Genomic DNA, 26,988 nt, shown 5'->3' on the forward strand with positions numbered 1-26,988 from the left:
GTAAGTGAAATGCATTGCAGAAAAAAAGGCTTTCGCCAAGACTGCACACAGCCTGGTAAGCCATCAAAACAGTGTTTCTGGTATTAGTCTAAATTCAGACAGCACCTTATTCATCACTGTGAATGAAAATATCTATCCCAAGTCCACTTGGATTACAGAAGCATTATAGTTGGCTTTTCTGTTTCAAAACAACTGAGTTAGCATATGCTTTTGCTACATCAAATTTGTTTAAAAGTCAAACTCATCTCTAAGCCAGTTTTACCATATCAATAATAATTACGATGCTGAAGAATACATGCAAGATACTCTAGTGAGATAAAAAGATCGTAAAAAGCTTATGTTATTGAAAAGCGCAGTTTCTAGCCACAACATTAAAATGAAATTTCACCCTGAAAAAATTTGGAAAAATACCTTGTGATACATCAATTCAACCACTTTGGAATCCACTCAGATAAGTACATTTTATCCTCTCAAACCTCACTCTATGCAATACTGCTAATAAAAATAGTAAGAGACCTTCATTACACAAATAACAATAGGCAAGGTGAAACAAATGGGGTATCAGGGAATCAGAGCTTTAGCAATTTCAAACATCCATCAGATTAAGTTTTGGTAGTGCAGTGTTGGTCCTTTGCACATGAGTATCAAAACACCACTGGTACATGTTTTACCTACCTTAGTTTCAAAACTCAGTCTTAGAAACTTCACTACAAACTGCAAATAATTTAAGTACACAGATGGTTCAATTCAACAATTTGTTTACATTTTTGCTGTATTATAATAGCTACATTTTTCATATTTTCAGTTTCCACAGAAAGAGAAACACATCTATTAGTATTTAACCCTTCCATCAACTGTAAACAAGCTGCATGTTTGCCTCACTCAAAACTATTCAGTTAAATTGTGACTACACATGTACAGCTGAACAAGCCATAGCTATAAGATTTAGGAGTGTACTCCAAGAGGACAGAAAATCTGCTAGTAAAAGGCTTGGCATTTCAGACTATCTGAAACAATGGAGAAGCTGAACTGGGGAAAATATGACAAAGAGAAGTCAATTAGCTAAGTGCAAATAGGGCTAATGAAGTACAACGTTTTGTGTGATATGACAGTGAGTCCTCACTGAACTTAATGTGTTTAAGTTGCTTTCTTCCTTAAGACATCCAAATCCTGTATTTTTTCCTAAGCTTTCTATAAAAATCCAGAAGGTGAAGAGGACCATTACTTTTAGTGAACACTAAAAGCTGACACCCTATTTGAAGGTTCATTCTTCTGCTATCATAATTAGCACAAAGCATACTATGGGGGGAAAAACTATAACTATTATTGGACTCAAGCAATATCATACAGAATTTATCAAACTGAAAGTGCTGTAAAACTTAAATGAATAGTCACCTTAAAATATGTGTACTTTCCAAAATCTTTTGTTGTTGACAAAAACCTTCACAAAAACGCAGACCTAACAACCCTAGGTAAAACAAAGGGTTTATAAAGCCATACCATAGCATTAGTATCAGAAACAGCTTATGAAAAAATCTTCCAGGTTCTTGATAAACTAAATGTGTTGACAGTGTCCCTTTAAGATCTGAATGTGAGATACTGTGATCAGCTAATACAGCTGTACACTTGGTAACTCAATCTTCATGAGCCACTGAGTCAGTACTTATTTACTGAAAAAGTAATATGATAAATACTCATAGTAAAAATCTGAACATTAACGTTGCAAGGAAATATGAAGCAGGAGATTTTCCTCAATTTCAGAATGACCGTTCAGCCATCACTCTTGTTCGGGAAGTCAGCTGATGGAGAACTCTGGTCTACTTTGAAAGAAATCAGGTATAGTGAGTCACACTGCCACTTAAACAAACAGTTCATACTAGACATTACGCCGTTGGATGACATAACCAGACAATCCCATCAAGCTTGTATCATGTCTTGCATTTGTATGTATAATAAAAATCTGGTTTACAATTCATACATGCGAAACAAGTGGATCTTAGAAAATATCTTAAGCTTGTCAATACACCAATAAAACAAGCATGATAGTCAAAAGTTGTTAAGCCAGAGAAATTTTCCAGAGAAAAGCTTAATAAAAATTTAGATTTATTACTTCACATAATACCACACCTAAGATCATCTAAATGCTGCATTTTTGTATAATTATCTTCTCCTCCCACTCTAAGATAATCATTCTTCAAACATCTGTCTGCTATATTTTAGTTAAGTAAACTACTCAAATATTTTATGGTCTGAATATTTGTAACTGCTTTAAAAAAAGTGAATCAGCACTTTATGTTCTGAGTGAAAACTATTTCAAATGCAAGTGAGCATTCTGATCACTTTTATTATCCTGAATTTGTAAGTTTCTCGTACCACGTACATTTAAATACCCATTTATCTTGCGCAAATTTTAGGTAGTAGACATGAACAATAGGAAGTTGACAGGATAACATGACATAGTGCTCAAAGGCCAATGTGAAGTTGAGGAGGTTAACTGCCCTGGATCTCATCCTGCGAGCGCTGAAGGAGCAGTTAAGTGCTCCAGAATTTGATCCGATTTATGAAAAAATGCTACTTTGATTAGCAGAGCCAAAATGGGAACCTGTGACTTCAGCAGCAGATGACCCGGCACTTGCAATATATTCATCTATTTTTGCAGACACTAAAGAGAGTTAGAATTTCTATTCAGTCACCTGACTGCACGTGTGAACGCCTCTTCAACAGCCAGCTCCACATGTGGAACAGAGCAAAAAACATGCATAAGCAAGGGTGGGTTCAAGCCCAGATAGAGACTTGTAACCAAAACAGATCAGATGAAAAAAAAGTCATTGCTCCAGAGACAAAAGAACAGCTATTTGCAGTAATGAATAGTACTAGCGAGTCAAAACAGTCATGACAACTCAACTGCCCACTTGATTGAGTAGTTGAGCACAGCTGGTTCACTTAGAGCAAATTATTTGACCTGGGTTCAATTAGAGTGTTATAATTATCAGTAGCAATGGGAAAGAGCAAGTATTTTGTGTGTGTGCCTACAGCGGTAAGTGTTCAAAAAAGCTTCGTATAGCTCCTGTAACTAAACAAAAACATCAGAAAATGGGAAATCTTAGCACACAGCTGTATAAGAGGACAGCAGATGGTAACAGACAAAAAAATAACCGTGTGTGGAACTAGCACTTTTTTTTTTTAAGTTTCATCACTAAACTGGCATTTTAAAAATGTTTAGGCTCACTTGATCACCTAGCGGCAAAGCCATACAATGCAACACAAAACACTGAAATTTCCTTCCCAAAGAAACATGGCATGTTATCACATAGATTCTGCTTAGACTGAAAAGGGGAGGAGGAGAAAGGGGACTTATTTTCACAACCACATTCCCATGTTAAATACCAAGAGCAGTAACTAATCCTCAGATAGTAGAGGGAGCATTACATGAGAACAACAAACGAAAAGGGGAGAATCAAGTTAGTACGTCCTACGTGAAAAATACAGGATATACTTTGCCCAATACTAATAATGTCCTTTATGCGAAACAAATCCAGGATTTGATCCAGTGCCAGATAGAACTGGGTATGCTTCCTAAAGCACATGTTTAACCGAGAGTTACCGTCTTTTAACAACTCATACTACTGAGCAAGAGAATGCTGGCCCACCCCAAAAAGAAGTCCTGTTTTAAAGGGATAGCTGCAATACAGACATTAGAAAAGCACAGCTTCTCAAGGCTCTGATATAACAGGCAGGTTTATAAAAATACAGGTATGCAGAGAAGAGTTGTAGTAAACTCATTGGAAAGAATGGGTTTTGAAAAACTTGTGCTCCATTCAGTACTTTTGAACATGCAGTGTTGTTAGAAAAATGGCTCTTCTCCCAAACTGTACTTAATTGATTATACAGCACTGCATAGAGAAAGCAAAGTTTTCATGACCCCTCCAGGCTCACCAGGTAAGGTTCTGAAACATAGACTCGATACAAAAAAAAGACAAAGTTTAACTGAGAAGGTCAACTTGGAGGCTACATCACAGTTTAAAAACTAAGAAATAACTGGTTTAAAAAAAAAAAGAAAGAAAAATTGGGTACGAAACTATAGTCAGCGACTGCATTTCTTCAATCTATCTAAGCTCTGCTTACTTTTGAAGCAGCCCCCATATTGAGTATTTCATGAAGATGCCACTTTGGACAAGTAGCTAATTGTTGTCTCTGGGAAGTTTGTGTTTTACAATTTTTCTGCCTATTAATAGTCAACCTACCTGCCCATAGTTGTCTATGCCAGTTACTAATCTATTTAAGTTTAATAAATCAAAAGCTGTCCTTAGGGACTGGCCAAGAGTCGTAAGTCCTTCAGCTTGAAGGTTTTTCAGTTCATTCATAAACGTTGCATGGTTTTCCTTCCAGCCAGCCTGAAAAGAGAAATGTGAGAAGACTTATTCTCCGGATATGAGCTTTGCTTTCCCGTTAAGCTACAAAAGCGCCTTCCTTGCTGCATGCAGCTCTATTACAAATGCTAACAGACACCTCGGAAGTGACTAATATTTAGTGTCGTTCCATAAAGCCAGAAAATACGTACTTCTCTTAAATCTTAGAGCTCCCCATCTATCAAACGAAGATTTTTGATTTGTTCCACAGGACAAATTTCCGTGAAGTCACCAACACACAAACCTTACAGCTATGGACACCGCTCCACCACAGCTCTTTCTAGATGGAAGCCGACTACACTCTGAAGCGACCTCCAACAGGTTCACCGTCCTGCGTCATGTGGACCCACCGCCCCCTTCCCCGGCGGTACGCCTGCCCCTGCCCCGCCGGGGGTGAGGGAAGTCCCGTCCCCTTCCGAGTCCGGACTCTCCGGGCTGAAGTCGGTCCTTCCCCCCCTCGCCCCTTCCAAGCTGAACTCTCCTTGGAGTTGCTGTCACTTCTCCCAACTTGAATAAATATCCCCCACAGTTCATTGCTGCTCACACACACACCACACAGGGAAAAAATGTCGGCCATGTTGATGTCAGCGCTGCCGCTGCCGCCGCCGGAGCCCGTGTGTGCCGAGCTCCCCCGGACCGCCGGCAGCCCGGGCGAGGCGGGCGGGGGGGCGGCCGCCGACAGCGGCCCGCGGCGGCGCGGAGGGGCCGGAAGGAGGCCGGGGGGGAGCGGCGGGAGCGGGGGGGGGGGGGAGGTGAGCGGGGGTTACCTTGATAGCGTAGGGAGGCTCCTCGAAAGTGACCAGCATGTACCTGTCTCCCCTGCTGGCCGGGTCCCGGGCTCGGAGCTGCGGCGTGGGGGACAAAGCAGAGGGTGAGCCAAGAGGCGGCGGCGCCGCCGCCGGAGCCCCCCGGCTCGGCTCGGCACGGCCCGGCCCTGCCCTCCCCTCCCTGCCCGCACCCACACGCACTCCCTCCCGCCCGCCCTCGCCCCGCGCCCCCGGCCCAGGCAGCCCCCCGCGCCCTGCCTCCCCCTCCCCTCCCCGCGCAGTCACTCTCGCTCTCTCTCGCCTCCTCTCGCAAGGCAGAGCCGGTACCTTCATGAAAGTCTCTACAGCGCCTTTGGCTATGTCCAGATAGGTGGTGCCCAGATGGGTGCGCTGGTTCATGGAGGCGGACGTGTCTATCAGGAAGAGTAAGATGGGCATAGTGCGGAGGGGCCGGCGGCCGGGCGGCTACATGGACAGCGGGCGGGGGGCTGAGGGGAGAACCGCGGGGCGGGGTGGGAGGGAGGGGGGAGAAGAAGAGGAGAAGAAGAAGAAGACGGGGGACAGGAGAGGAGTAAGTGGCTGTGAGTGCTCTGCACGGGGAAGGGCGCCTCCCCGCTGCCCCTCTGCCGAGGCGGGGGGGAAGGGGGGGCAGCCCTGCCTGCCCTGCCCTCCTTTGTGTGAGGGGCCTGCTCAGCCCAACACAGGCTGGTTTATGAGGGAGAGGCGGATAGGGCTGCGCTGCTGCTAACCTTCCCCCCCCACCACCTTCCTCCACCGCCGCCCGCCCTCCCCTCCCCCTGTTGATGTTACTCAGAAGTTTCAGGCGGAGCAGCCGCAGCTCCGCCACCCCGGCACTTTCTCTCTCTGACTGAGGCGCTTCCTCGCTCGCCGCCCGCTTTTAAGGCAGCCTGGGCAGGTCGGGGCCCGCCTCTGAAGGACACGTCCCCGTCCCACGTGACGGCCTCCCGGCCCCACCATAGGGCTCCCAGTAACCGCTTCATTAGCATATTCAAATCGTCGGGGGAGGGCGGAGGGGGGCGGCTGAAGCCGCTGAGGGAGAGGGCGGCGGGGGAGCGGGCGGCGGAGCGGTGCCGCCGCGCAGGCGCAGTGGTGGTGGTGGGGGGGGCTGGCTGGGGGACCCGGGCCCGGGCGGGGGGCGCCGCTCCTCAGATGAACATTCTCGGGGCAGAAGAAACGGGGAGGGGACGGGGGGGAGCCGGACCGCGCGGGCAGGGGAGACCTGCCGCCGCCCTCGCTGGGCTATTTGAAGGGCTCAGGGGTGACGCCTCCCGTGGGGGTAGCGCCCTGCCCGACCCGCCAGCTTTGGGGCGCGGCGGCGGGCGGGAGCTGGCCGCTGGGGGGGAGGGGGGGGGGGAGTGCGGTGAGGGTGGCGGGGGAGGCCCTGGGGGGAAGGGGGGGGGGAGTGCGGTGAGGGTGGCGGGGGAGGCCCCGGGGGAGCGCGGACCGCCGCAGGCTCGGCCGGGGCGGTGACTCCGGCGCTGGCGGTTTGTCCCCGCTGGGAGCGGGCGGGTGAGTCACGGGGGGAGGGGGCGGGCGCTGCCCCCCGCCCTGTCTCGCGGGCGCCGCGGCTCTCCTTGAGGCTGCGGGAAGGGCCCCGGGCCGCGGCGGGGCTGGGGCGGGCCGGGCCGCGGGGAGTCCCCGCCTGCCCCGGCGGGTCCTTCCCCTCACTCGGAGGAAGGGAACCCTTTTGAGGGGGGACCTGTACAGCGCTCAGATGCCAACGCAGCCCCTTAGGCTAGGGGGGCGGCCAGGGGACCCGAGGTCAGGCTGACACCCGCCGGCCCTGGCGCCGGGGGAGCGGGGGGCTCGCTGGTCAAGGGAACTTCGGCTCCTGGCAGGCAGTACTTGCGTCATCTGTCATATCCACTGGGTTTAAGATATGGAAAATAGTGTTCCGTACCGTTTTGATGGTGAGTTCCTGGAGACATGGTCTGGCCTTTCACTCGATGCTTAGGAAAAAAAAAAAAGAAAAAAAAAAGAAAAAAAAAAACCCTGGCTAGCCCTAGCTGTGACCTTTTCCCCTACACACAGGCAGAGATTAACACTAATGTTTCTCTGATGCACGCTAAGGCACTCAAAATTTACTTCCTATAAATCATATAATTGTGGAGTGTTTCCAACCAATTAATGATGAAGATCTCTGTGCTCAGTTGTTTTTTGTTTGGTGGTTTGGGTTTTTTTCCCCAGCAATTGAGTGTCTGCTGTTTCTGCTCTCGTAGCCTTGGAGCAGTAACTCTGAAGCCATTTCTTAGCATAATCTGTTCAGGAGATTGCTCTGCTTCCTATCTGACTAATATTTTTTCCCCTGATCCAGCTGATGTGTTCCCACAGCCACTGCTCTAGAAGGTATGAAGCCACTGTGCTCTTTCCTTCTCTCAAGATAAAATTGGCAGTGTCCTGGTTTGATTCATCTTCCTTTTCCAGGGAAGATTTCTGTCTTGTTAGGCAAGAGCTGATTTGGGCTTTTTTTTTTTTTTAAGGCTAATGAAAGATTAGCATTTAGTTTCTAAGAAGAGAGAGGGATAAAATCATACTTCCATTACAGACTGGTATGCATTCTTATACCTGTGAGCAGCTTATTTTGGCTTTCCTGTCAAGACTGCATCTGTGACCTGTGCCATCCCTTCTCAGGCACTGGGGTGAAGTCAGGGATGCTTCCTTTCAGCCCAGTTCACCATTCAAGGCCATTAATCTCCAATCTCAGGACCCTGTGACAGCTGGGAAGGAATCTTTGGAGTCAGTGCAGACCAAAATACGGTGACTGGGTTTCTTTGGAAGCAACATCTTTTACTGTGAGTATTTCTCAGTATGGATCCTGCTGGCGGTGGTAAGAGTGGCCCAGCTCGTGTGCACCCAGTGGCTCCTGAGCTGCTTGTATCTTCCCAGCAGTCCAGCGTTAGAGCTCAGCAGTGGTGCTGTGTCTTGTGACCGGCAGCAAGGCTGTTCTGGTCCAGGTTCTACTGGTTAGTCTGAATCCCTGCTGTCAGAGGAAGCAAACCAGCAGGTGCTGCAGAGGCTGCGTTGCCGGGTTGCCCTGGAATCCAGCTGCATGCCAGTCCCTGTTACACAGTAAAACATTTGGACTATTGGAGAGACTTGGTTCATAGTCATTTGCTCTCTACAGAGGTGTTTTGGGACACCTTTCTTCCCCTCAGCTCCCCACGGAAAGTTGCAGGTATCTTTTGCAGCTCCTAAGGTCAGCAAGACTGGCTGCTGTTAGAGTAGTAATTGTCTCCCTGAGGTGGTGGGATGCAAGTTGTTAAGTAAAGGCTGCAGTGCTGCTTTAACAAATCATGCCTTGGGATTAGTAACTTCATTTGGGAGTAATGTTGAGTGAGTGTATGATGTCGGCCTCTAATTGGCTTCCTTTTAAATCTCTGAGATAGGCACATTCTTCAGACATGCCATCTTCTCTCCTGCTGGTATGTTGCTGATGTTTCATTGACTGGCCTAATAAAAACAGTGTCACTTTACGTGTCAAGCATCATGTATCTTCTTGGAGAGCATGCTAAAAATGGGAAACTTCTGGAATGGTTCCTCCTCCAAAGTGCAGGAAAAAAGGCATTTTAGAGTCCTTGCCATACCAGGAAAATGTCATGGTGAAAAGCAGGCTGGGCCATGGAGACTTTGCGTAAATCCTGGAGGGTCATTTGGAATTTTTAAGTTTTGTTGCCAGTAAGTGAAGAGAGAGGGGAAAAAAAGCCATGTTAACTCTTAGTGGTAGAATGGGTCATAAACCAGCATGAATTCTGAATCAGCTTTGAAAATTGCAAGCTGTAGGCACACTGTAATTTTCTTACCAACACAAGAGGAAGGTGGGACTGAAGCAGCTGGGCCCGCTTTGCCCTTGGTCCGCTCAGCCCTGGTGATTATTACTGATAGAAGAATCCCGCAGAAAAAACTGTTATGCAGTTCCAATGGGATTCATACAAGCAAAACCACTCTACTTACTTTTCTGTATACCTACTTGCTTTTTGCTGATATCTTTGAAACCATTTGGAACATTCAGTTCTTCCCACTCCTGTGCATCTTACATTAGATCCATATTAGATCCCCTATAGGGCAGAATCAAGGCTGGGTGTGTGTTGTCTGTGGTAGGCATTAGTACTTTTCTGCTGGGAGCAGGCCAATTTGATTAATATTGAGAAAGATTTTTTTCAAAGATAGATAATCAACCCAAGCCTTAAGTGTGTATCAGCCTCTTGACATGAGAGTTGTAATGGTTGGTACTGCCATCAGAGTCACATTTATAAATCTGTACGAGAGATTTGCTGCAAAAGAACAAAACCCAGTGATATTAGTGCTTATGCTCATTATTGGTAGAGCTGACACAGCTGAGCAGGGAGAGAGCTTGAGACTGTCACTGAAAACAGATGCATCTTTCTTTGGTTTCAGCTTTTTTACATGGTGGGCAAAATTATGCTCACTATGCATGCGTAGTTTGAATGGGACAGTTCTGCCTTTTCTCCTAAATCTAGATGAATTATTTCAGCATAGTTCTGTCTGGAGGAATACTCTTGCCGTCCTGATGATGCAAAAGATTGCAGCTACTTTCGTACGGTTTTTGTTTGTTATTTGTTGTGCATACATGAGGAAGTATGAACACATAGGTATGTCTAAGAATATTCATTTTCTGGTCTTCAGAATGGGCGTTGTCCATTTGGGGACAAATAAGACAGTATTAAAAATAAAATTTCACTTTATATTGGAATGCTAGGTCAATAAATCAAAAGTTGTATTTGAGTATGAAAATATACCTGAAAAAAAAAAATTTGAAAAAATTGATACCAAAAATGCTTTGGTATTATTTGCTGTCATTGTGGTTTTTTCCTTAAACAGCTACTTCTCCCAGTCGATATTTGTGAGATTTTTGTTGTATTATCACATAGCATTAGCCTTATTTTGTCCTAAACTACAGCTTGAATGGAAGATTTTATGCTAAAGACCTTCCAGCATGTCCAAGAACTAAAATTGACAGTATAACTTTTTTCTTTTTTTTTTAGTTGGCTTTCTCCTTCTCAATACAGATTTGTTTCACAAAGAATATTTCAAGATCTTCTTCAGTCCAGGTTTTAATGACACAGGTGAATTGTTCAGAGTTTCCTTTAGAATACCATTCCATAGCCTTGGAGATTGTCACTATTAAACTTTTTTTTCCTGTTTGAAAGTCTTATATTTTCCATTGCCTAATTTTATGTTACTGCTTATCGTTAAAATATATATCTTTACACAGCATTCTGAGTTTCAATTTATTATCTTTTAATACTTGTGTCCTATTCCTTTTAGTCTTCCTTTAGCCAAGTTTTGTGCATTCCACTTAGTTGCTTTTTTTTTATAAATAAAATTTTATTTTTCACTTGTCTTGCAAACATGGCAGCTTATATTGTTGGATTTTTTTGTTTGTTTTTACTAGTTTCAATTCAGTGGGGTTGACCCTACTTTTTTTTCTCTTCCTGAAATGATTACCAAAGAGAAACTGATTTAATCTTATAATTCAGATAGCTTAGGTAAATATATAAAACTCACCCTAGACTGAGTAATTACTGAGAAGGCTGGGATCAGATAAGATGTAACCCCAAAAATTTTTCAGAAAAGTGACATTAAGATAACTGGATCTCAGTTTTTTATGTATATTCTAGGACTTGGACTGAGGATCCCTATTTTTCTAAAATTTGTAGAGGCAGCTGCCTTCCTTTGAAACTGTCTAGCACCTTTTGGAAGTCTGTACTTTGGCTTCCCCAGCACCAGAACACAGTGAAACTACATCCCTTTGCAGAACGATGACCTCTAAAAGAAGTTGCATTCTGGCTTCTCTTGGCCCATCTTCAAAGACAGCCTCGTTTTCATTGTCCATCCATCGGGAAACCCAGAGGGTAGCCTTTGAAGCTTCCTAGGGATTTTTGTATTCCCCACCACCCCTTCAGTCATCCAAATCCCTTGCTGTTTCCTGGCTCAGGAGTTGGAACCACAGTGAACAGCAGTGTACCATCCGGGGAAGAATAGTTAATGTGGAATTGCAAGGAAATGGGTATTATAGTAGTTTGATATAGTCTGTTTTCTAACTGTACAGACTGAATGTGGGTACTGGGAGACTAAGTTCATGAATATTGGTGAAGTACTTAGGTTCTTCCAAAGAAAGTTGTGATAGAAGTGCACAGTAAGATTATTTTCAGAGGAAAAACTGATCTCTTTGAGGACCATCTGTGCTGTGACAGCAGAAGTGAGCAAATCAATGATGGAGAGGTCGAAAGACACCTGAATAGAAGGTAAGGAGGCTTTTGTCATTAAAATAAAATTAAACTGTATATTTGATACATGCTTTTCCTTTAGTATTACTGGCCTTAGATTGAAAGGTCTTCTAGGCAATGAGTTGTCTTCATATGTATTTAACAGTGTTTAACAGAGCAGGACCTCTCCTATTTGGTACCGTGAAGGAATATTAAATCTAACATGGAGAAAGCTGCTAAAAACAAACATTTCAAAATTACAGTTGTAATAAGGTAGTATATATGAGAATTCAAACAGATTTACAATTCTTATATATTCTTCCGGATGTGCTATGTTGCTCCTTTCACTTCAGGTAGGATTCTGGTCAAAACCAAAAACATGCCTCAGCTCCAGGCCTTTAAATTTATTCCGTCTCTTGGGTATCAGCCAGCATGTCAAGACCCAAAGAGCACAGAAAACACCTCTAGCATACAAAAGGTATTTTACCTGTCTTTTTTTTTTTTTTTTCTTTCTTCTTGAACTTATTTTCCATCCTTGAGATGCTGGTAGCAGCAGGCAGCAGCAGTCCACTTGATTCCTGATAACACCAGAGCGTACCAGTCAAATACTGGTACAGACTTCTCAGCTTCCCTTCAGCCCCCCAGGTTGTGAAGACAGAAGGAGTCTTCTGCATCCACTAAAACAACAGGTCTGAGGAGACTTTTGCTTATTATGCCAGGGAAAAAAAAAAAACAAAACGTCTCAGGATGGCCAGAGATAGTTTGAAAGAGATTATTTGTAGCAGTCCACCCTGCTTTTGTTTGACTTTCTCTTCTTGTAGCCCTGGTTAAAAGCTCCTGCGTGTGTGGTAAGGGGTTAATGCAGTCCTCCACATAAATACCTGTAACACACAACACCACTTTTAAACAATCTTTCAGATGGTTGTTACACCCCTCCCAGGGAAGCTTTCCTGCAGTGTCAGTGCCCTGCCTGTACCCGCTGACCTGAGCGATCCCCTGTCACCATTATAGCGATTGCTTTTGTTTGTTCCTCCAAGCATTCCTTCTTGCCTACACTACCAAGTTTCAGTAGCCCCGGAAATCATATCCTTCCCAAAGCCCTGGACCCTCCCGCACATTTCATAGCGTAGCAACGTAACTCCATTACCATGGATCCCAGACACAGGCATGCAGAATTTATCTAACTGATCGAGCGGCTAAGGGACACCAATTCCAGCTACAGTCAGCTTGGAGTATAAAGCAGTTACAGCTAAAAGGTACTCTACAAGCACTTCGCAGGGAGGCAAAACAACGGGGTGTATTTTTCTTTTTTTTTTTTTTTCTTTTTTAATGGCCAATGTAATGGGTACAGTCTTGGTAAACAAGAGGACAGAATTATTCATTCATCCCTAAATTGCTTGCCACTGAGGTATCACACCTGCATGTGGTATTTGAGAGCTGGGAGCTCTTTCTTTAAAATATTGCCACGCTGTAGAATTTTATTATCCAGCTTTTACTCTAAATGTGGTTATTATGCATTGCCATCTTTTGCCCAAAATCAAAATACACTCTAAAAGAGAGATGCACTTGGTTGCTCTCTGCAAAGCAGCTGACATGACTGGTGTCAAATGGAATATAGAGCAGTTGGTCTGTCTTTTGCCACTTAGCAGTTAATGAAAACTTACCAAATCTCAACTAGTAGCTAATTGGAAATCTCTACAAAAGCCATCTATAAAGCACAGATATAGGTCTTCTCGAGTAAAATAAACCCTGTTCTTATCCAGGGAAGAAATCTGTTCATCTGTATTCCCTGACTTCAAGCACCTTTGACAAGGTGTTTGGGACTGTTTGCTGAGTATGTTATTCAAAAGATACAATTAAAATGAAGTGAAAGGTTTTTTTTCTGATTTTAGGCACACAATGAAGCCCTGATATAAGGCCTATTTGTTACAGAAAACTTGAATGAATGCCACAGTGGGCAAATCTGTCTTGCACTGACTCGCAGAAAAATAGTGTCTTGTTTTAGAAACATTTCAAATGGGGAGGAAGGACACTTAAAACATGGCTTTGAAAAGCACAGAAGGATAATTTTCACCGATTTGAGATTACAGAAGCATTTCTCATTAGGAAAATTTTAGAACTGACTTGAGACCAGCTTATAACAAACCTTGAATTACAAGCGTAACCTTTTTTCATAACAGCAGTCTTCACCAAGCAGTGCTGTTTTGGTCAGCAATGAGGAGTTTTGTTGTTGGAGATGGCTTTCAATTTCATGATGTTGCAATCGGAAAGCCTCGAATGTTTCAGGATCAGTTCTAATATTTTCCTGTTGGTAAGCCATTTTTAAGGCAATATATGGTTTATGGTTATTTTCCAAATGTGCATCCAAAATAAAAAGTCCAAGAAAGCCCATCCCATAATTCAGGCTGACACTAAATGTACGCTTCTGCAGGTTTGGCAGAGTGTGTTGTGTACGCTGGTTGTGTGATGAATGTCACATTTTCTCTGAGATTCTCCTGCTCCTTCCCTCCTTTGAAGTATTTCTGTTTTCTGTTATTTCTGTTTTCCTAGGGCCTCGACACTATTATATGCATTCATGTTGGCTGGTTTAAGTGAGTTGTGAATACACAGGTAACAGTGATTTATATAACTGGGGTCTTGAAGGAAGATGAAACTTAACAATGCAAAGGAGACAAAAAATCAGGCTTTTAACTATTATATCCATTCCATTTACTTTCAAGGTATTGCAGGGGTTTTTTGTGTTTTATTTTTCTTGATCAATTCTTATTTTTCTTCATGTCTTCCATTTCAAGTCCTTTTTATCTTGTCCTTTCCTTCAGAAAAAGTTACAATATGTTTTTCTTGACATTTCTACTTAGATATTCAGTATGGCTCTCCTCAGCTGGCCGAGGGAAAAAAGCCAAAACTACTCATTTGACCTGACAAGTGTTTTTACTCTCCATGTTTTCGATGTTTGGTTGTGCTGTGTGCTTGACTTCTGCAGCAGCTAATAAGTAACTCCTGATCTAGCAAAAGCTTCCAAAGGTTGACAGATATCACTTGAGCTCTCGTTTCAGAGGTAAGCCCTTTAACCCGGTTACAGTCTAGTGCAGCAGAATTGGACTCAGGTGTGATCCTATCCAAGTGGCTTCTACAGTTAACTTATGGGGAATGGGACAGTATTCCTTTTTCAAGGGGAATTAAGGTCTGTTGTGCTTTAATTTATATATTGTTTGGAATGCTCCAGCCTGTTTCCACCATATTTTTCCATTGCTGCATCTGCTTATTGTTTCCTAACTCCTTTATTTTATACTGAAATCTATTACTCATGTTAACATGTTTTATGGTAGTTTTCATTGAGACATTTGGAGTTTTTACTTTTGTCTAGTTAGCTGGACACTTTTGTCATAGTGTCCCTCTAATTAATATGGCCTATTTTGCCATAATGTCAGTTACTTTGTGGAGTGTGTAACTGTAATTGTGACCATCGTCTAAATCTGTTCTTTATCACACTGATAGCAGTCCAGCAGACCACTGCCACTAGCACCAAACTTTCCCATAATTCTGACATCGTAGTGAATTCCTCCCCAGCTGGCAATAAGAAGGTCTTACATGGCTTTTTCTCTGCTTGAATTCTCTGTTTTCTGGATTGTGAAATTATCCTCTGCATAATTCAAGAACCGTTTCATGATCTATGTTTAGCAGAATTTGTTACCCAACAGATGTCTGGACAGTTAATGACCTCTGTAAGTACAGCCCTGTGATTTCTTGCTACTGATGGTCCAAGAATTTTTAATCTCTTCTGCTACAAGTCATCACTAGGGCAGCATGTCATCTTTTATTAAAAAACAAAAGCATAAGATGTGTATAAATTTTCCCTTCAGAGTTGTTGTGCCTAGTCAGAAGTGGTATTTCTCCCTCATTCTCTTTTGAATCTTTATGTTCACGAATGTATGCGTATATAAATGGGCATAGTTCCGTAATTTTCTGGCCAAAAACAAAGGACATGAATAAAACCCCCTGAAATTAATCAAAATATAATTTCAAAGAAAAAGTACTTCCATAAATACAAGTCAGAACTGACACTGCCAGCCTTCAAGTTGGGGAAAGGGTAGATACCTAGAAAAGTCCGTGGTAGGAAAGCCTCTTCGACTTTTACGCATATGGCAAATGTAGTCTTACAAGAGGATTTGGAGGCACAGGAGCCAGATCGTTAGCCCCAGCTAGTGATCTGTTCACAGCATAAAATCATGCTGCAGCTGCACAACCACTCCCTCTTTCCTCCTCCCCATTCATATCAGGATTGAGCCCATCCCTGCATGGGGAAGTTGTCCTAGTTTCTCTTCTGGTTTTTTCTCTCTTTTCAGTTATCGGCACTTGGGAGAAGAGAAGTATCAGGCAGGATTGTATCAAAGAGAAGGTAAGAGAGTCACTAACGTCTGGTACTCCTCTCACAGGAGAGGGACTCGAGGAATTGAATGCTGATTGATAGAGGTCCAGTCAGACATCCCTATGGAGGGATTCTGCAAGCCATATGCCAAAGTCCCTAGAACATAAATCTGCACAGCGAAGTGCTTGAGAGGATAGTTCATACTTTGCTCTGTGCCTCTCTGAAGGAGAGAATCTGGACTGCCCGCGCACAAGTGCTCCCATAATAGTCGGGCTCCTGGCAGCTGCCTGGGATCCCCACCACCTAGCTCCTGAATGCCAAGAAGTTTGCTAGATGTCTTGTTGGTATGTGCCTCTACAGTGGAAGAGTCGTTGTGGCCAAACTGCTGGATTGAAAGGTACCAAAACCCTGGAGAAGATTCATCAGCTGATCTACACTGGTAAGGTTCAGAGGCCAACACTCAGGCACTGCTACGCAGAGCTCTCTACAATTGAATTGTAAGCACGTTACCTGGCAGTTTTGGCACACGACTCTTCGCAACCTCTCAGATGGTACCTGGACATGGCTTAGGGGACAGCATGGAGCAGGGACCATTTCCCCAAAGGCACTTTTACATCATCACTCTTTCTTGGGGGAAGAAGAAAATGTAGTTCTGTGATGCAAGCTGGGACATGCTGTTTGGCCTCAGAACCCAAAGAAAAATCTCTGGTCTGTTTTATGAGCTGATAGAGCTGGACCCATCCTGGAGCAGGTACCAGAATTTCTTGCTACAGTTTCAGCCTCAGGTTCTCTAGCTTTAGGGAAAGGTTTCTTTTTCAGTTTGGTTTTGTGGGGTTTTGGGGGTGTTTTTTAATGTGTTTAAGTGCGTGCATACATGCATACCTACCCATATGGCTTTTCAGGTGGACAAACCTATTTCCAACACTCATTCATTATGATTTGAGGGTCTTTACATGTTCTTAATTACTACCTGCCCCTTCTCCAATGTCTTCTCACTTGAACACTTTGAGAGCACTAACATGGCCAATTCTTACAGAGTTTCTTGTTGTAGTTCAGTGAAAAATAACTATTGCCCTACTTCCCTCCTATTACTAGGAACTGATTTAACACACCAGAGAAGTTCTTTTGACTTCAAGAGCATCACTTAGCCTCATATGGAGCCTTTGAGCACCTTTATTTTTGACACTGATGCCTGATTTAGAGCCTCTGTGTGAAAATTGTCCTGTGCTCATATTAAGCATACAACACAGAGGCTATTCTGGGGCCAATTAGCCTGAACATCAGGGGCTAATCAAAACTACTGAGAATGTCAGAGTTTTTTTTTTTTCTTTTCAGTCAATCCCAGATGAGCTGACTTGGGGATTTTCTTTGTTTTCCCATTTGGAGTTTCCTCATCCACTTTCAGAGGTACAAGATGTACATTCACCAGTTCCTCAGTCTTCACAGAGGTATTTCTACTATCTTGTCAGGTATTTCTACTATTTTTACACAAGGAGGTCATCAAGTTACAGATGAGGACGTGACTGAGTAATTGGTTTTCCCCTCGAAACATGTGTGGCCTCTTGTCTCTAGAGCATTTACTATTTTACGAACTATTTTACTATTTTATTTCTCCCACTTTCATGAATTTTCTTGTTTGGTGGCTGCCCTGGAATGGGCCAGTGCTTCGACACCCACTCTTGTCCCAAAGGATGTCTCCCTAAAGCAGCTAAACCTGACTCAGATACGGTTCTTTCTTCAAAATCAAAGGGCACTCTATAGATTCTGACTATAGACATATGGGCCTACCACTGTGCAAGATGTTCAAAGCAATCAGACATTCTGGCTGTAATCTATCTAGAATAAAAATGATGCTTATCAGGAATGGCCATGAGGTAATCAGGGAACCAAATGCTCCACAACACCATCTGCGATAGTGCGCATCTAAATGTGGCATCACTGGGGCGTATGTATGTGCTCACAGGCTGAGGAACCCCTTCCTGCAGTGATGGCCAGAAATCTTGACTTACCTGCTAAAGTGAAGGTGACTCATAACATTTATACAGAATAAAACATGAAAAAGTTTGATTAGACAATCTGGGATTCTTTTTTAACTCCTCAAACAGCCCTATGGTAGAGTCATAAGTCCCTGTATACACTGAAACTTCTGCAATTTTGCTTTCAAGCTGCTTCTCAGGACTTCTTTGCAGGAATCATTTTCCACAGAAAGGACAAGTTCAGCCACCCTGCTTCAGGAACCACAAGCTTTTAAATCAGTCCTTTGTCACAAGTTTGAGTCAACAAAAATTGGCAGCTTTAGTTGAGGGTCTATCTATTTTTTTAGAGACTCAGATGCTTGGTTTGTACAATATGAAGCTTTCCATGTAATTGCCGTAAGGGGTGATCTACAAAATGGCTTGACTTCAAGAAAACTGCCCAGCTCCAAAAACTTTATATCGAAAAATGCATATTAAAATGATGCTAGAGCTTTGTTAGCAGTAGCACTGTTAGGATCTTTTTGGCCATAAGTCGTATCAGAATTGGGTTTTTTTGTAAAATATTCCTTCATTCCTACTTCTAAAGTGCTTTCAGTATTAGCAAGCAAAAACCAGTGTTTAATAGTTTAATAGCAGTTTTCTTGTTTGATTTTCTCAAAACAGACTTTTATGTGCTGAGATCATAGAATCACAGAATGGTTTGGGTTGGAAAGGACCTTTAAAGATCATCTAGTCCAACCCCACTGCCATGGGTAGGAACATCTTTCATTAGATCAGGTTGCTCAAAGCCCTGTCCAATCTGACCTTGAACACTTCCAATGATGGGCCATCCACAACTTCTCTGGGCAACTTGTTCCAGTGTCTCACCACCCTCATCATAAAAAAATTTCTTCTTACGTCCAATCTAAACCTACCCTCTTTCAGTTTAAAACCATTGCCATTTGTGCTGTCACTACAGGCCTTGCTAAAAAGTCTCTCTCCATCTTTCTTATAAGCCCCCTTTATATATTGAAAGGCTGCAATAAGGTCTCCCTGGAGCCTTCTCTTCTCCAGGCTGAACAATTCCAACCCTCTCAGCCTTTCCTCATAGGAGCAGTGTTCCAGCCCCCTGATCATTTTCATGGCCCTCTTCTGGACCCGCTCCAACAGGTCCATGTCTTTCCTGTGCTAAGGACTCCAGAGCTGGACGCAGTACTGCAGGTGGGGTCTCACCAGAGCAGAGGGGCAGAATCACCTCCCTCGACCTGCTGGTCACGCTTCTTTTGATGCAGCCCAGGATACAGTCAGCCTTCTGGGGTGGAAGCGCACATTGTCAGCTCATGTCTAGCTTTTCGTCCACCGGTATCCCCAAGTCCTTCTCAGCAGGGCTGCTCTCAATCCCTTCATCCCCCAGTCTGTATTGATAAGGGGCATTGCCCCAACCCAGGTGCAGGACCTTGCATTTGGCCTTGTTGAACTTCATGAGGTTTCAGATGGTTGAAAGCATTTTGTCAACCTAACAATATCCACTGTAGGCCCATGTGTAGTAAAGGTGAGAAAATAATAAAAAAAAAAAGCTAAAAGACAAAGGTAGTTGTAAGAAAATGTTTCTTGATATTCCCTGGATATGTTCTTAATTTTATACTTTAGATGAAAGAAAAGGAAATACTTCAAAGCTTTCATATAGTTCGTGCATTATGTAAGATAAATTTATTTATCTTTCAAGCAGGTTACATAGGTGATTTTAATGCATTTTCCAAATAGAAAATGTATTTATTGATGATTGATTCTTCAATATCAGAAAGGGAAGGAAGATTTAGGGGAAAAAAAAGTTCTGAAGTCCTGAGACCTAGAAAAATACAAGAATAATGATCTTAGAAGAATTAGTGGTCAGAAAGTTCCACCAAAAAGACAGTGAATTAAATTACAAAGTTTTTTTACAGCAAGTCGGGAGCCCAAAATGTGAGTAATACTATAGCAGGATCAATGAGGACAAAGGAAACAGCAATAAGACTGCATACAATGCCAGAATTGCTTATGGGGCAAAATGTATGAGCCAGGAGTTCTCATTTGCAGCCCACGCACTGACACAGCATCACTTTTTTTGTTCTCACATGTTCACAGTCAGTTACAAAGCCAACAGCGCTTGCATGGCAGCTAAAAATGAGTGTATTTCTTCTTGATAAGGTGCTACACAGTGATACTGCCATGCATATTTTTTAAAGCTAATCTTTTTCTCCATAACTTTGACCTACAGGAGATTCAAGCTGTGTTTCTGATAGGTCCTCATTTTCTGAATGCCCGCATAAAACAAAACTAATGAAATATAGAAGAAAACTGTCGTAATGAGCATATAGGGCTTATTAATAGAAATGTGATAGGCAGTACTATTCATTGTATGACTGATAAATACCTGGAGCAAAATAAGGAGCAATGTCTAAATTTGGGGGTGCATTTTTATAACAAGTTTTGTATTTTTAAGCAAGATGGACAAGTGAATTTTCCAGAGAACACTTCGGTGCTCTGTGAAGTTTGCCTTTCTATATAAAGAGCTCATCTATATTTGTTTCCCACATGCTTCCAAGAATGATGTAGCATCTGAAATTAAAAATATTTCTCAGTAACTATCTTATAAAGGCTATCACTGCTGACAAAACAGGAGAAGGAGAGAATTTTAAGCACACATTTTTGCAGTTCCGTAGAAGTGCAAGTTTTGAAGAAGTTGTAAATCCCATATACTGTAAAGTTGGAAAACATTTAGTTTACACACAGGCAGAGAAGAAAAGCATGGGAGAGAATAAAACACTGCCACGTTTGACAGCTATTGAGAGGCAGCTCTGCTTGTTGCCAAGTGGTTTTACCTTTTTTATGTGGTTATCTTTTGTGTATATAAGTTCTTTGGTTTTGCATGGGTGATTGAGGAAGAGGCCTCAGAAGCTGAAATCTGGCTCGTTGTCAACGGAGCAGTTTTAAATTTAAGCACTGAATCAGTCAAAGTGCAGTTTCGCTCCCACACTAGTTCCCCTCTTGCAGAGTGAGAGCAACTGGAATCAGATTACTTAATGGCTCAAAGGGGCACGTATTGAATAGGTTGAGCCTAAAATTTAATCGCCATAAAAGACTTTTTCTTTATTAAAGGCCTGTTCTTGGGATTATTAATATTACTCTTATTATTGTTGAGCACTTTATAAAAGGAGTGTTTTTCTTAGTATCCACAAAGAGGCCAACCTGTTTATTAAATTGTCCTACTCCTACTCAGCAGCCCCAGTGCTTGCCAGTTTCAGCTGAAAGGTATGCGAGATGTCACTATGTTGCCAGAGCATGTAGTGATTATAATTTTGCAGAAAAGTTACAATTACGCCAAAACAGAAGGTATTGCTGTGCTTTTTGGCCAAGGGATTTCCCCTCCTCTTGTAACAGAAGTAACAACTTTGCAGACAGCAGTATCTAAGCCGGGCTGACAGCAGAGCTGGAGACCCTCCAGCCCCCTCCTCTCTGGGCCACCTTTTTGACCTGCAGGTCGGGATTCTCTCCTGCTTGTCTGAACTGTCACACAAGACGTGATTACCAACTTTTTAAAAGAAATTTAGTTTGTAAAACTCAGAAGAATCTCACCCTGATAAACCAAAATAAATAAATAAATAAAATCAACCCCAAACCAACCAACAAACAAAACAGAAGATGGAGCCAGAGAGCAGCTTTTAAAGCAAATTGCCAGAGAAGATGAGGAATTTAATTTGCTCCACCTCCCAAGCTTCAAACAAGACTGCAGATGAGGAACTGGAGAAAGTCCTCCAAGACTCTGGTGCGGTACGAGGACATGGAAAGTGGCTCCACTGTGTGTGAACACATCGGTTCAAACCAACACTGCTTCTTCCCAGAGGTCTTCTGTTGTCATCCTGTACATGAATACATGAGCCAGTATTATTGCTCATAGGCAGGCAGCCTAATTCTGCTCTATCCAAATCAAAGGAGTGAAAGTCAACCCGCATGAAGAAAATAAAGGCCAAAACTAACAGCGGGAAGGATGTTTCATTTACCATGGTGGCATGCCAAAACACAGAGTAAGAGAAATGATGCTAAGAAACAAAGATGAGGTAATATTCATTCAATATAAAGTAAGCTGCATTTTTCAGCTTGTTTTTCACTCTGTTTTACTGATGGATATACTCTTCCAAGAAAGTTCAAATAATCCAAGCATACCATGTTAGTAACTACACTTCCTACCTATTCAGAATTTATGTTAACAAGAAAAAGAACCTTTAAATGAAGTCATATAAATTTCGTTCTATGCAATTTTTATGATTACTTGCAAAAAGCACATACCAGAAGAGCATCATATAATTCTTAACCCTACAATTTTTTTGAATCTAGAAAAAGAACTGAATAAGCTTGCTTTTCTTGGCTTCAAATTCAGTTACTAAGTCATCTTGCTTTCGGTTCTAGCAATATTTTTAATCCATGCAATTTGACCTTAAAGCTATGACAGAAAATGAAAAAAACTGCAAAGAAGTATTTACAAAATTTATTTTCTTGGGTTTTTTTCCAATTATATGGGGGAACACTTTTCTAAACTACCCTAATTTTGCTTCTGCAGGTACTCATTAAACTTGATGTCTATAGCAAATCTAACTTGAAGTCTTTTTGTCCATTAGTTTTTGTCATTATGGGAAAATTCTTTTTAAAAAGTTTTTAATTGAATTGTGTGTGACAACGGTAGATCTGGGAGAACACTCAGGTCTTGTTGGTAATTTCAATGCTTTTTCCACCATTACAACAATATTCTTTTAGCCTGTCGGGTGGAATGCAGGAGGAAGCTCCAGGTTCCTGTCTCACTTTGAAATCTTTCTGTTTCTTCTCTGCTTCCCTTCTCCTCTCCCCAGTTTTCCATGCATTACTTTTTCTTCCCTCAGTCATAGAAAAACTGCTTTTGTGTGTAATAATTTCCCAACCGTATTTCCCCATCTTATAAGGGAGAGTGGAGCATTGACCTTAAGTTTGGACACCTGGTAAAGTGATGTACTAGACCTCAGGACACCTTTCTATTATTCAAGTGCCTTCCTGGTCTTGCAGAGGAAGTCACTATTACAGGTAAGCTTTAAAACATGCCCTTAAGATTTTTATCTTGACTGGCTGCTGAAGCCTCTCTTGCATTGTGGGTTTGGTTTTTTTTGTTTTTTTTTTTTCCAAAGGGTAACTTATTTCCAAAGATGAAACCTTTATATAAAGCATATATTCGATTTCAGCATATTATTATTTGGCTTTGGTCCAAAATGCATGCCCCCCTTTCAGTGTTTTCCTCCAAACAGTGTCTTAAACCTTGAAGGAATAGTGTTGGACCTGAAACTGTTTAAGGATATAGGAGAGACAAGGTTAATAGGGAAATGCAATATGTCTCAACAGCCAATTGAAGAAAATCCAGCTAATTTGGGGGATACATAGGACCTACTTCTAGTCCTGTGAACTACGCCTTTTCCTATCAAGACATTAATTTTCTCCATTACTTGCTTCCTTAAAGGCCTGTTTGGCAAAAAGTATTCTGGGCCTCCCAAGAACCGGCATTCTGTTGTCTCCAGCATACCCTCAGCCCCTGTTTATCTGTCAGCGACACACAGTGCGCAGTCTTGAATGCAAACAACTGCAAAGACAGCAGACCTTGCCAGACTTCAGTTTTAAAAGACATTTTTAGATACACATCCATTCTGAAAACTATCAAGTATATCGACATCTTCAAAGAATATCTCACCCGTCTCATCAAGTAGCAAGACAAGCATTTCTAGCTGTAGGTCTAGCCTAGGATCGCAGGATCACCCATATTGCCTCTTTAGTAGTAGTTCTCTTCTAAGCATTGTGAGAAAGAGGTGTTATCTAATGCGATCACACATCCTCTGGCAAATAGTTTGAGCCTGCAGATTCATTTCCTATGAGCCATTATACAGCCATTGGCTGTTGCTGAGCAGACCTTTCCGTCCACTGTACACTTGAGAACCTCAAATAGTTTAGTCAAGTAAAGCTTAAATGTCTTGCTGTGATCCTGCAGATACTGCTTGCATGTCGAGTGTAACACAGATTACTAAACATTGTGAAAATTTAGTTTCTGCCCCAGAGAATTCACTACATCTTTCCTCTGTTGCCTGTATCTACTACATAGGCAACATAAGTGCCGGGTGGGCAATCAGGATTTGTTCTGTCGCTGACGCTGCTGTATGTTACTCCCAGAGAAAAAGTAAACTCCTGATCTTTGAGTGTTCCATACCTGAACTCTTACAAGTCTCCTCAGTTTTTCTGCTGATGGGCAGGAGCACTGCATTTTTTTACTGAGAACTGCTGCTCGTCGGCTTAGTGTGGGTAAATTTAAAGTTACAGCTGAAATAACGCTTTCCAATCTGCTGACGACTTCCGTGATGTAGGACAACAGTTCAGACTTTGAGCATGATTTTCCAGAATCTTTCGAGAAATTTTGGCGTATATCTCAGGAAGAAGTGCTTTTTCACTGGCTTTAGCACAGAGCTTTGGGTAAGTTATCTGACCTTCTTGGACCTCAATGAATCCATCAGGAAAAGTGAGTGAAAAGTAGCATCTTGCCAAAAATGAGCTGCTGGATGTCTGTTGCATTCCCCTTAGGAATAAGCTCTCCGACAGTGAATTTCTACTGCCATGGCACAAGCAGCCCTGCCACGCTGCAAACCTCCACCAAGCTCTGCCTGCCGCAAGGCTTTGTACTGACCATTACCTCTGGCCAGGCTGGCCCCGCGTTTTGTTTCACCCATTTTCAACACCAAATACTGAAATTCATGTAGAAATTGTTCAATCATGTAAACATTGTGTGATGAGAAAATACTACAGAAAGTTTAATACAACAAGGTTCTACTGTCTAATGTAGCAGCAGAAATCCCATCTTTACCTCACGTGCTGACCTTCAGTCCCAAGATAAACTCAGATAGGAAAAAGTAATGTAAACAGAGGGAAGCAATCGCCCCGTTTAATCTTTACACCCCTTTCTTTCGCAGAAGGGTTCATAGCAATGTGGCTACGGGGCGGACAGCAAAGCAGCCTAACCGTGCCAACGGAGGAGCACTAGCCGCTTGTCAGAAACGGGACACGTTTACCTGGCTGCCCCCTGAGGCGTGGGCGCGCTCGGCACGGACAGCCCGCGCCCCTGGCGGGGCGGCCATTGAAGGAGATGCGTGTTTAGACCACCGTCTGGCCAAAGTTTTTCCTCTGCAAAGGCGCGGCGCGGCAGCCCCACTGTGCGAGATGGCGGCGGGCGGCCGCCATTTTCCCCGCCTCGGACCACCGCGCCCCGCCCCGCCCGGCCCAGCCCGGCTCGGGGGCGGTGCCGCCGCCCTCCGCCGCCGCGTTGGTTCCTGCTTCCCAGGGAGCCCGCGGCGGCGCCCGGCTCCGGCAAGTCCCTCCTCCGCCTCGGCAGTGCGGGCCGCCTCCCCCGGCCGCAGCCTCCTCCGGCGGCAGCGGCGGTGCCCACCGGCCCCGCGGCGCCCATGGCGGCGGAGCCTCAGCCCAAGGCGCTGACTCGCAAGCCCCTCCTGCTCAACAAAGTGGAGGGCTCGCAGGACGTGGTGAACATGGCAGCGATAGTGCCCAAGGAGGATGGGGTCATCAGCGTCTCCGAGGACAGGTACCGGGAGCGGGCGTCCACAGGTCTTGTGGGGCCGCGGCGGTGGTCCGTCACCTCCACCACCACTAGTCGGTGATAGTGATGGTGATGGTGGTGGTGGACCTGCAGTGGGTCCTGCGATGGTGGTCCACCACCACCACCGATGAGTGATGGTGGAGGTGATGGGTCCTGTGGTGGTGGTCCACCACCATCACCGGCGAGTGATGGTGGTGATGGACCACCACCACAATCACTGGTGTGACTGTAGATTTCACCACCGGAGTCCAGGCAAGCCTCAGCAGGTCGCGGTGGTCCAGCATGGGGACATTGCTTTAGGCAGCCTCATCTGATCCTGGAGGGGAAGGAGCTTGGGGCAGGGGTCTCTAGCTTGGTGTCCATCTCCTCTTCCACCGCCATGTGGGTCAGGGCAGTGAGTAGGCTGGGGCACTGCTGAAACTTGCAGGACTTAAGTGACTTTTCCTAACGTGGGTAAAATGGGGTTTGAGATCGCCTTCGTCACAAGGATTGCCAGGGAGCCTGTGGAGATCTTTGCTTAAAGATTGCGGTGGCATTGGCTAAAACAGTAGTTTCGGTTCCCATTTCCCCTCTCCAAACGTTTCTTGGTAATTGTTTAAAAATACCACGTATCAGTAATAAGATCTTGCAGTTAAATCCCGTGTTTGTAAAGCTGCCAAAGAGGAGAATGTTTTTAGGCCATTTAGCTGGGCTGTGTGGGGTCTGGGGCTGCCCAGAGGCAGCTCTGTCTCTTCTGAAAGAGCGCAAACTTAATTCAGCCCTGCAGCTGGAGCTTCAAAACTCCATCCTGAAGGTGCCTGCCTTTAAAGTAAGAGCTTATTTTTCTTGTGGAGTCCATAAATAATTATTTTAAGCAGAGTTTCTTTGCAACTCGGGTGCATGGTGTAACCTGTGTCCCCACCTTGAAAGACGAATGTTGACCGGAGTATGAATATGTTCTGTTTCTCAAGGTTTTTTTGGTGGACCGTTTCTCTTGGATGCCTGTTATCCTGTTGAGTGTCTGCTTCTATGTCTCTGCTAGCTTTCTGGAAAACTGTCAGTATTTCTTTCATCTTGTCTTTGTTCTCACTGTAAGTTAGTTTTCAGCTACTTGTCAAATATGTGCAAAATTAAGATCATTTAAGTTCATCTAAGTGGTCTCCAAGTGAACTCTTATACCTCATAGCAAAAGAAACTGAGCTACATAAAATAAGTACACTGTTAAAGGAACTTTAAGCAGAGTTTTGCATTGCTACGTGCTCATGATTTTATTGTCTTTACATTTTTTATGTACTTGTTGTGAAGCTGAATAAAGCTTGAGTGTGTTTTGGCTCATTGTAGCTTGTTAGGCTTACTCAGCCAATTCTTTTTATCTGTAAGAAAGTATTCCTGAAATTCGTTTGCTCTTGTTAGGTCTCTCTCTCAATCTTTGCCTCTCCCCACACCTTAGAAAAAAAAAGTAGCTTCTGCTGTTGTAGCATGTACGAGTTGTTGAGAATAGATTGATGCTCCAAGTTGATATTTCTATGTAGAGAAAGGGATTGATCAGAGATCTTTGTTTCACTAATAACGGAGATGTCAGGTTCCAGAAACGAGTGGTGAAGTGGAAA

At 43.5% G+C, this 26,988-nt stretch overlaps 2 protein-coding genes and 1 long non-coding RNA gene across 6 annotated transcripts in view; 1 reads left to right on the forward strand and 2 right to left on the reverse strand.

Annotated features, from left to right (window-relative positions):
- The window catches only part of INTS6 (integrator complex subunit 6), a 45,650-nt gene extending 39,602 nt beyond the window's left edge, over positions 1 to 6,048 (reverse strand). Inside the window, exons 1-4 of one of the 2 annotated variants that reach the window (XM_075139679.1) lie at positions 5,987 to 6,048; positions 5,504 to 5,664; positions 5,177 to 5,254; positions 4,245 to 4,394 (exon numbers count right to left, since the gene is read on the reverse strand). In XM_075139679.1, the coding sequence (XP_074995780.1) occupies positions 4,245 to 4,394; positions 5,177 to 5,254; positions 5,504 to 5,614 (339 nt within the window). In that variant the 5' untranslated portion in view covers positions 5,615 to 5,664; positions 5,987 to 6,048. Of the gene's footprint in view, positions 1 to 4,244; positions 4,395 to 5,176; positions 5,255 to 5,503 lie in introns of both variants that reach the window. The other variant, XM_075139680.1, reaches the window with a different exon arrangement.
- A 585-nt stretch (positions 6,049 to 6,633) lies between these two features.
- The window catches only part of WDFY2 (WD repeat and FYVE domain containing 2), an 84,467-nt gene continuing 64,112 nt past the window's right edge, over positions 6,634 to 26,988 (forward strand). Inside the window, exons 1-2 of one of the 3 annotated variants that reach the window (XM_075139684.1) lie at positions 6,634 to 11,463; positions 15,771 to 15,823. Coding sequence is in view for 2 of the 3 variants with exons in the window: in XM_075139682.1 (XP_074995783.1) it covers positions 25,248 to 25,384 (137 nt within the window). In the remaining variant the exon portion in view is untranslated. Of the gene's footprint in view, positions 11,464 to 14,747; positions 15,150 to 15,770; positions 15,824 to 25,104; positions 25,385 to 26,988 lie in introns of those variants that run through there. The other 2 variants (XM_075139683.1, XM_075139682.1) reach the window with 2 other exon arrangements.
- Positions 19,295 to 24,944, reverse strand: LOC142077697 (uncharacterized). The gene is made up of 3 exons (XR_012671979.1): positions 24,858 to 24,944; positions 21,495 to 21,647; positions 19,295 to 19,597 (listed from the first exon to the last, which is right to left on the reverse strand). It is a non-coding gene; the product is annotated as an uncharacterized LOC142077697 (long non-coding RNA).

Source organism: Calonectris borealis, chromosome 1, assembly GCF_964195595.1.
Source record: "Calonectris borealis chromosome 1, bCalBor7.hap1.2, whole genome shotgun sequence".
NCBI lineage: Eukaryota > Metazoa > Chordata > Aves > Procellariiformes > Procellariidae > Calonectris > Calonectris borealis.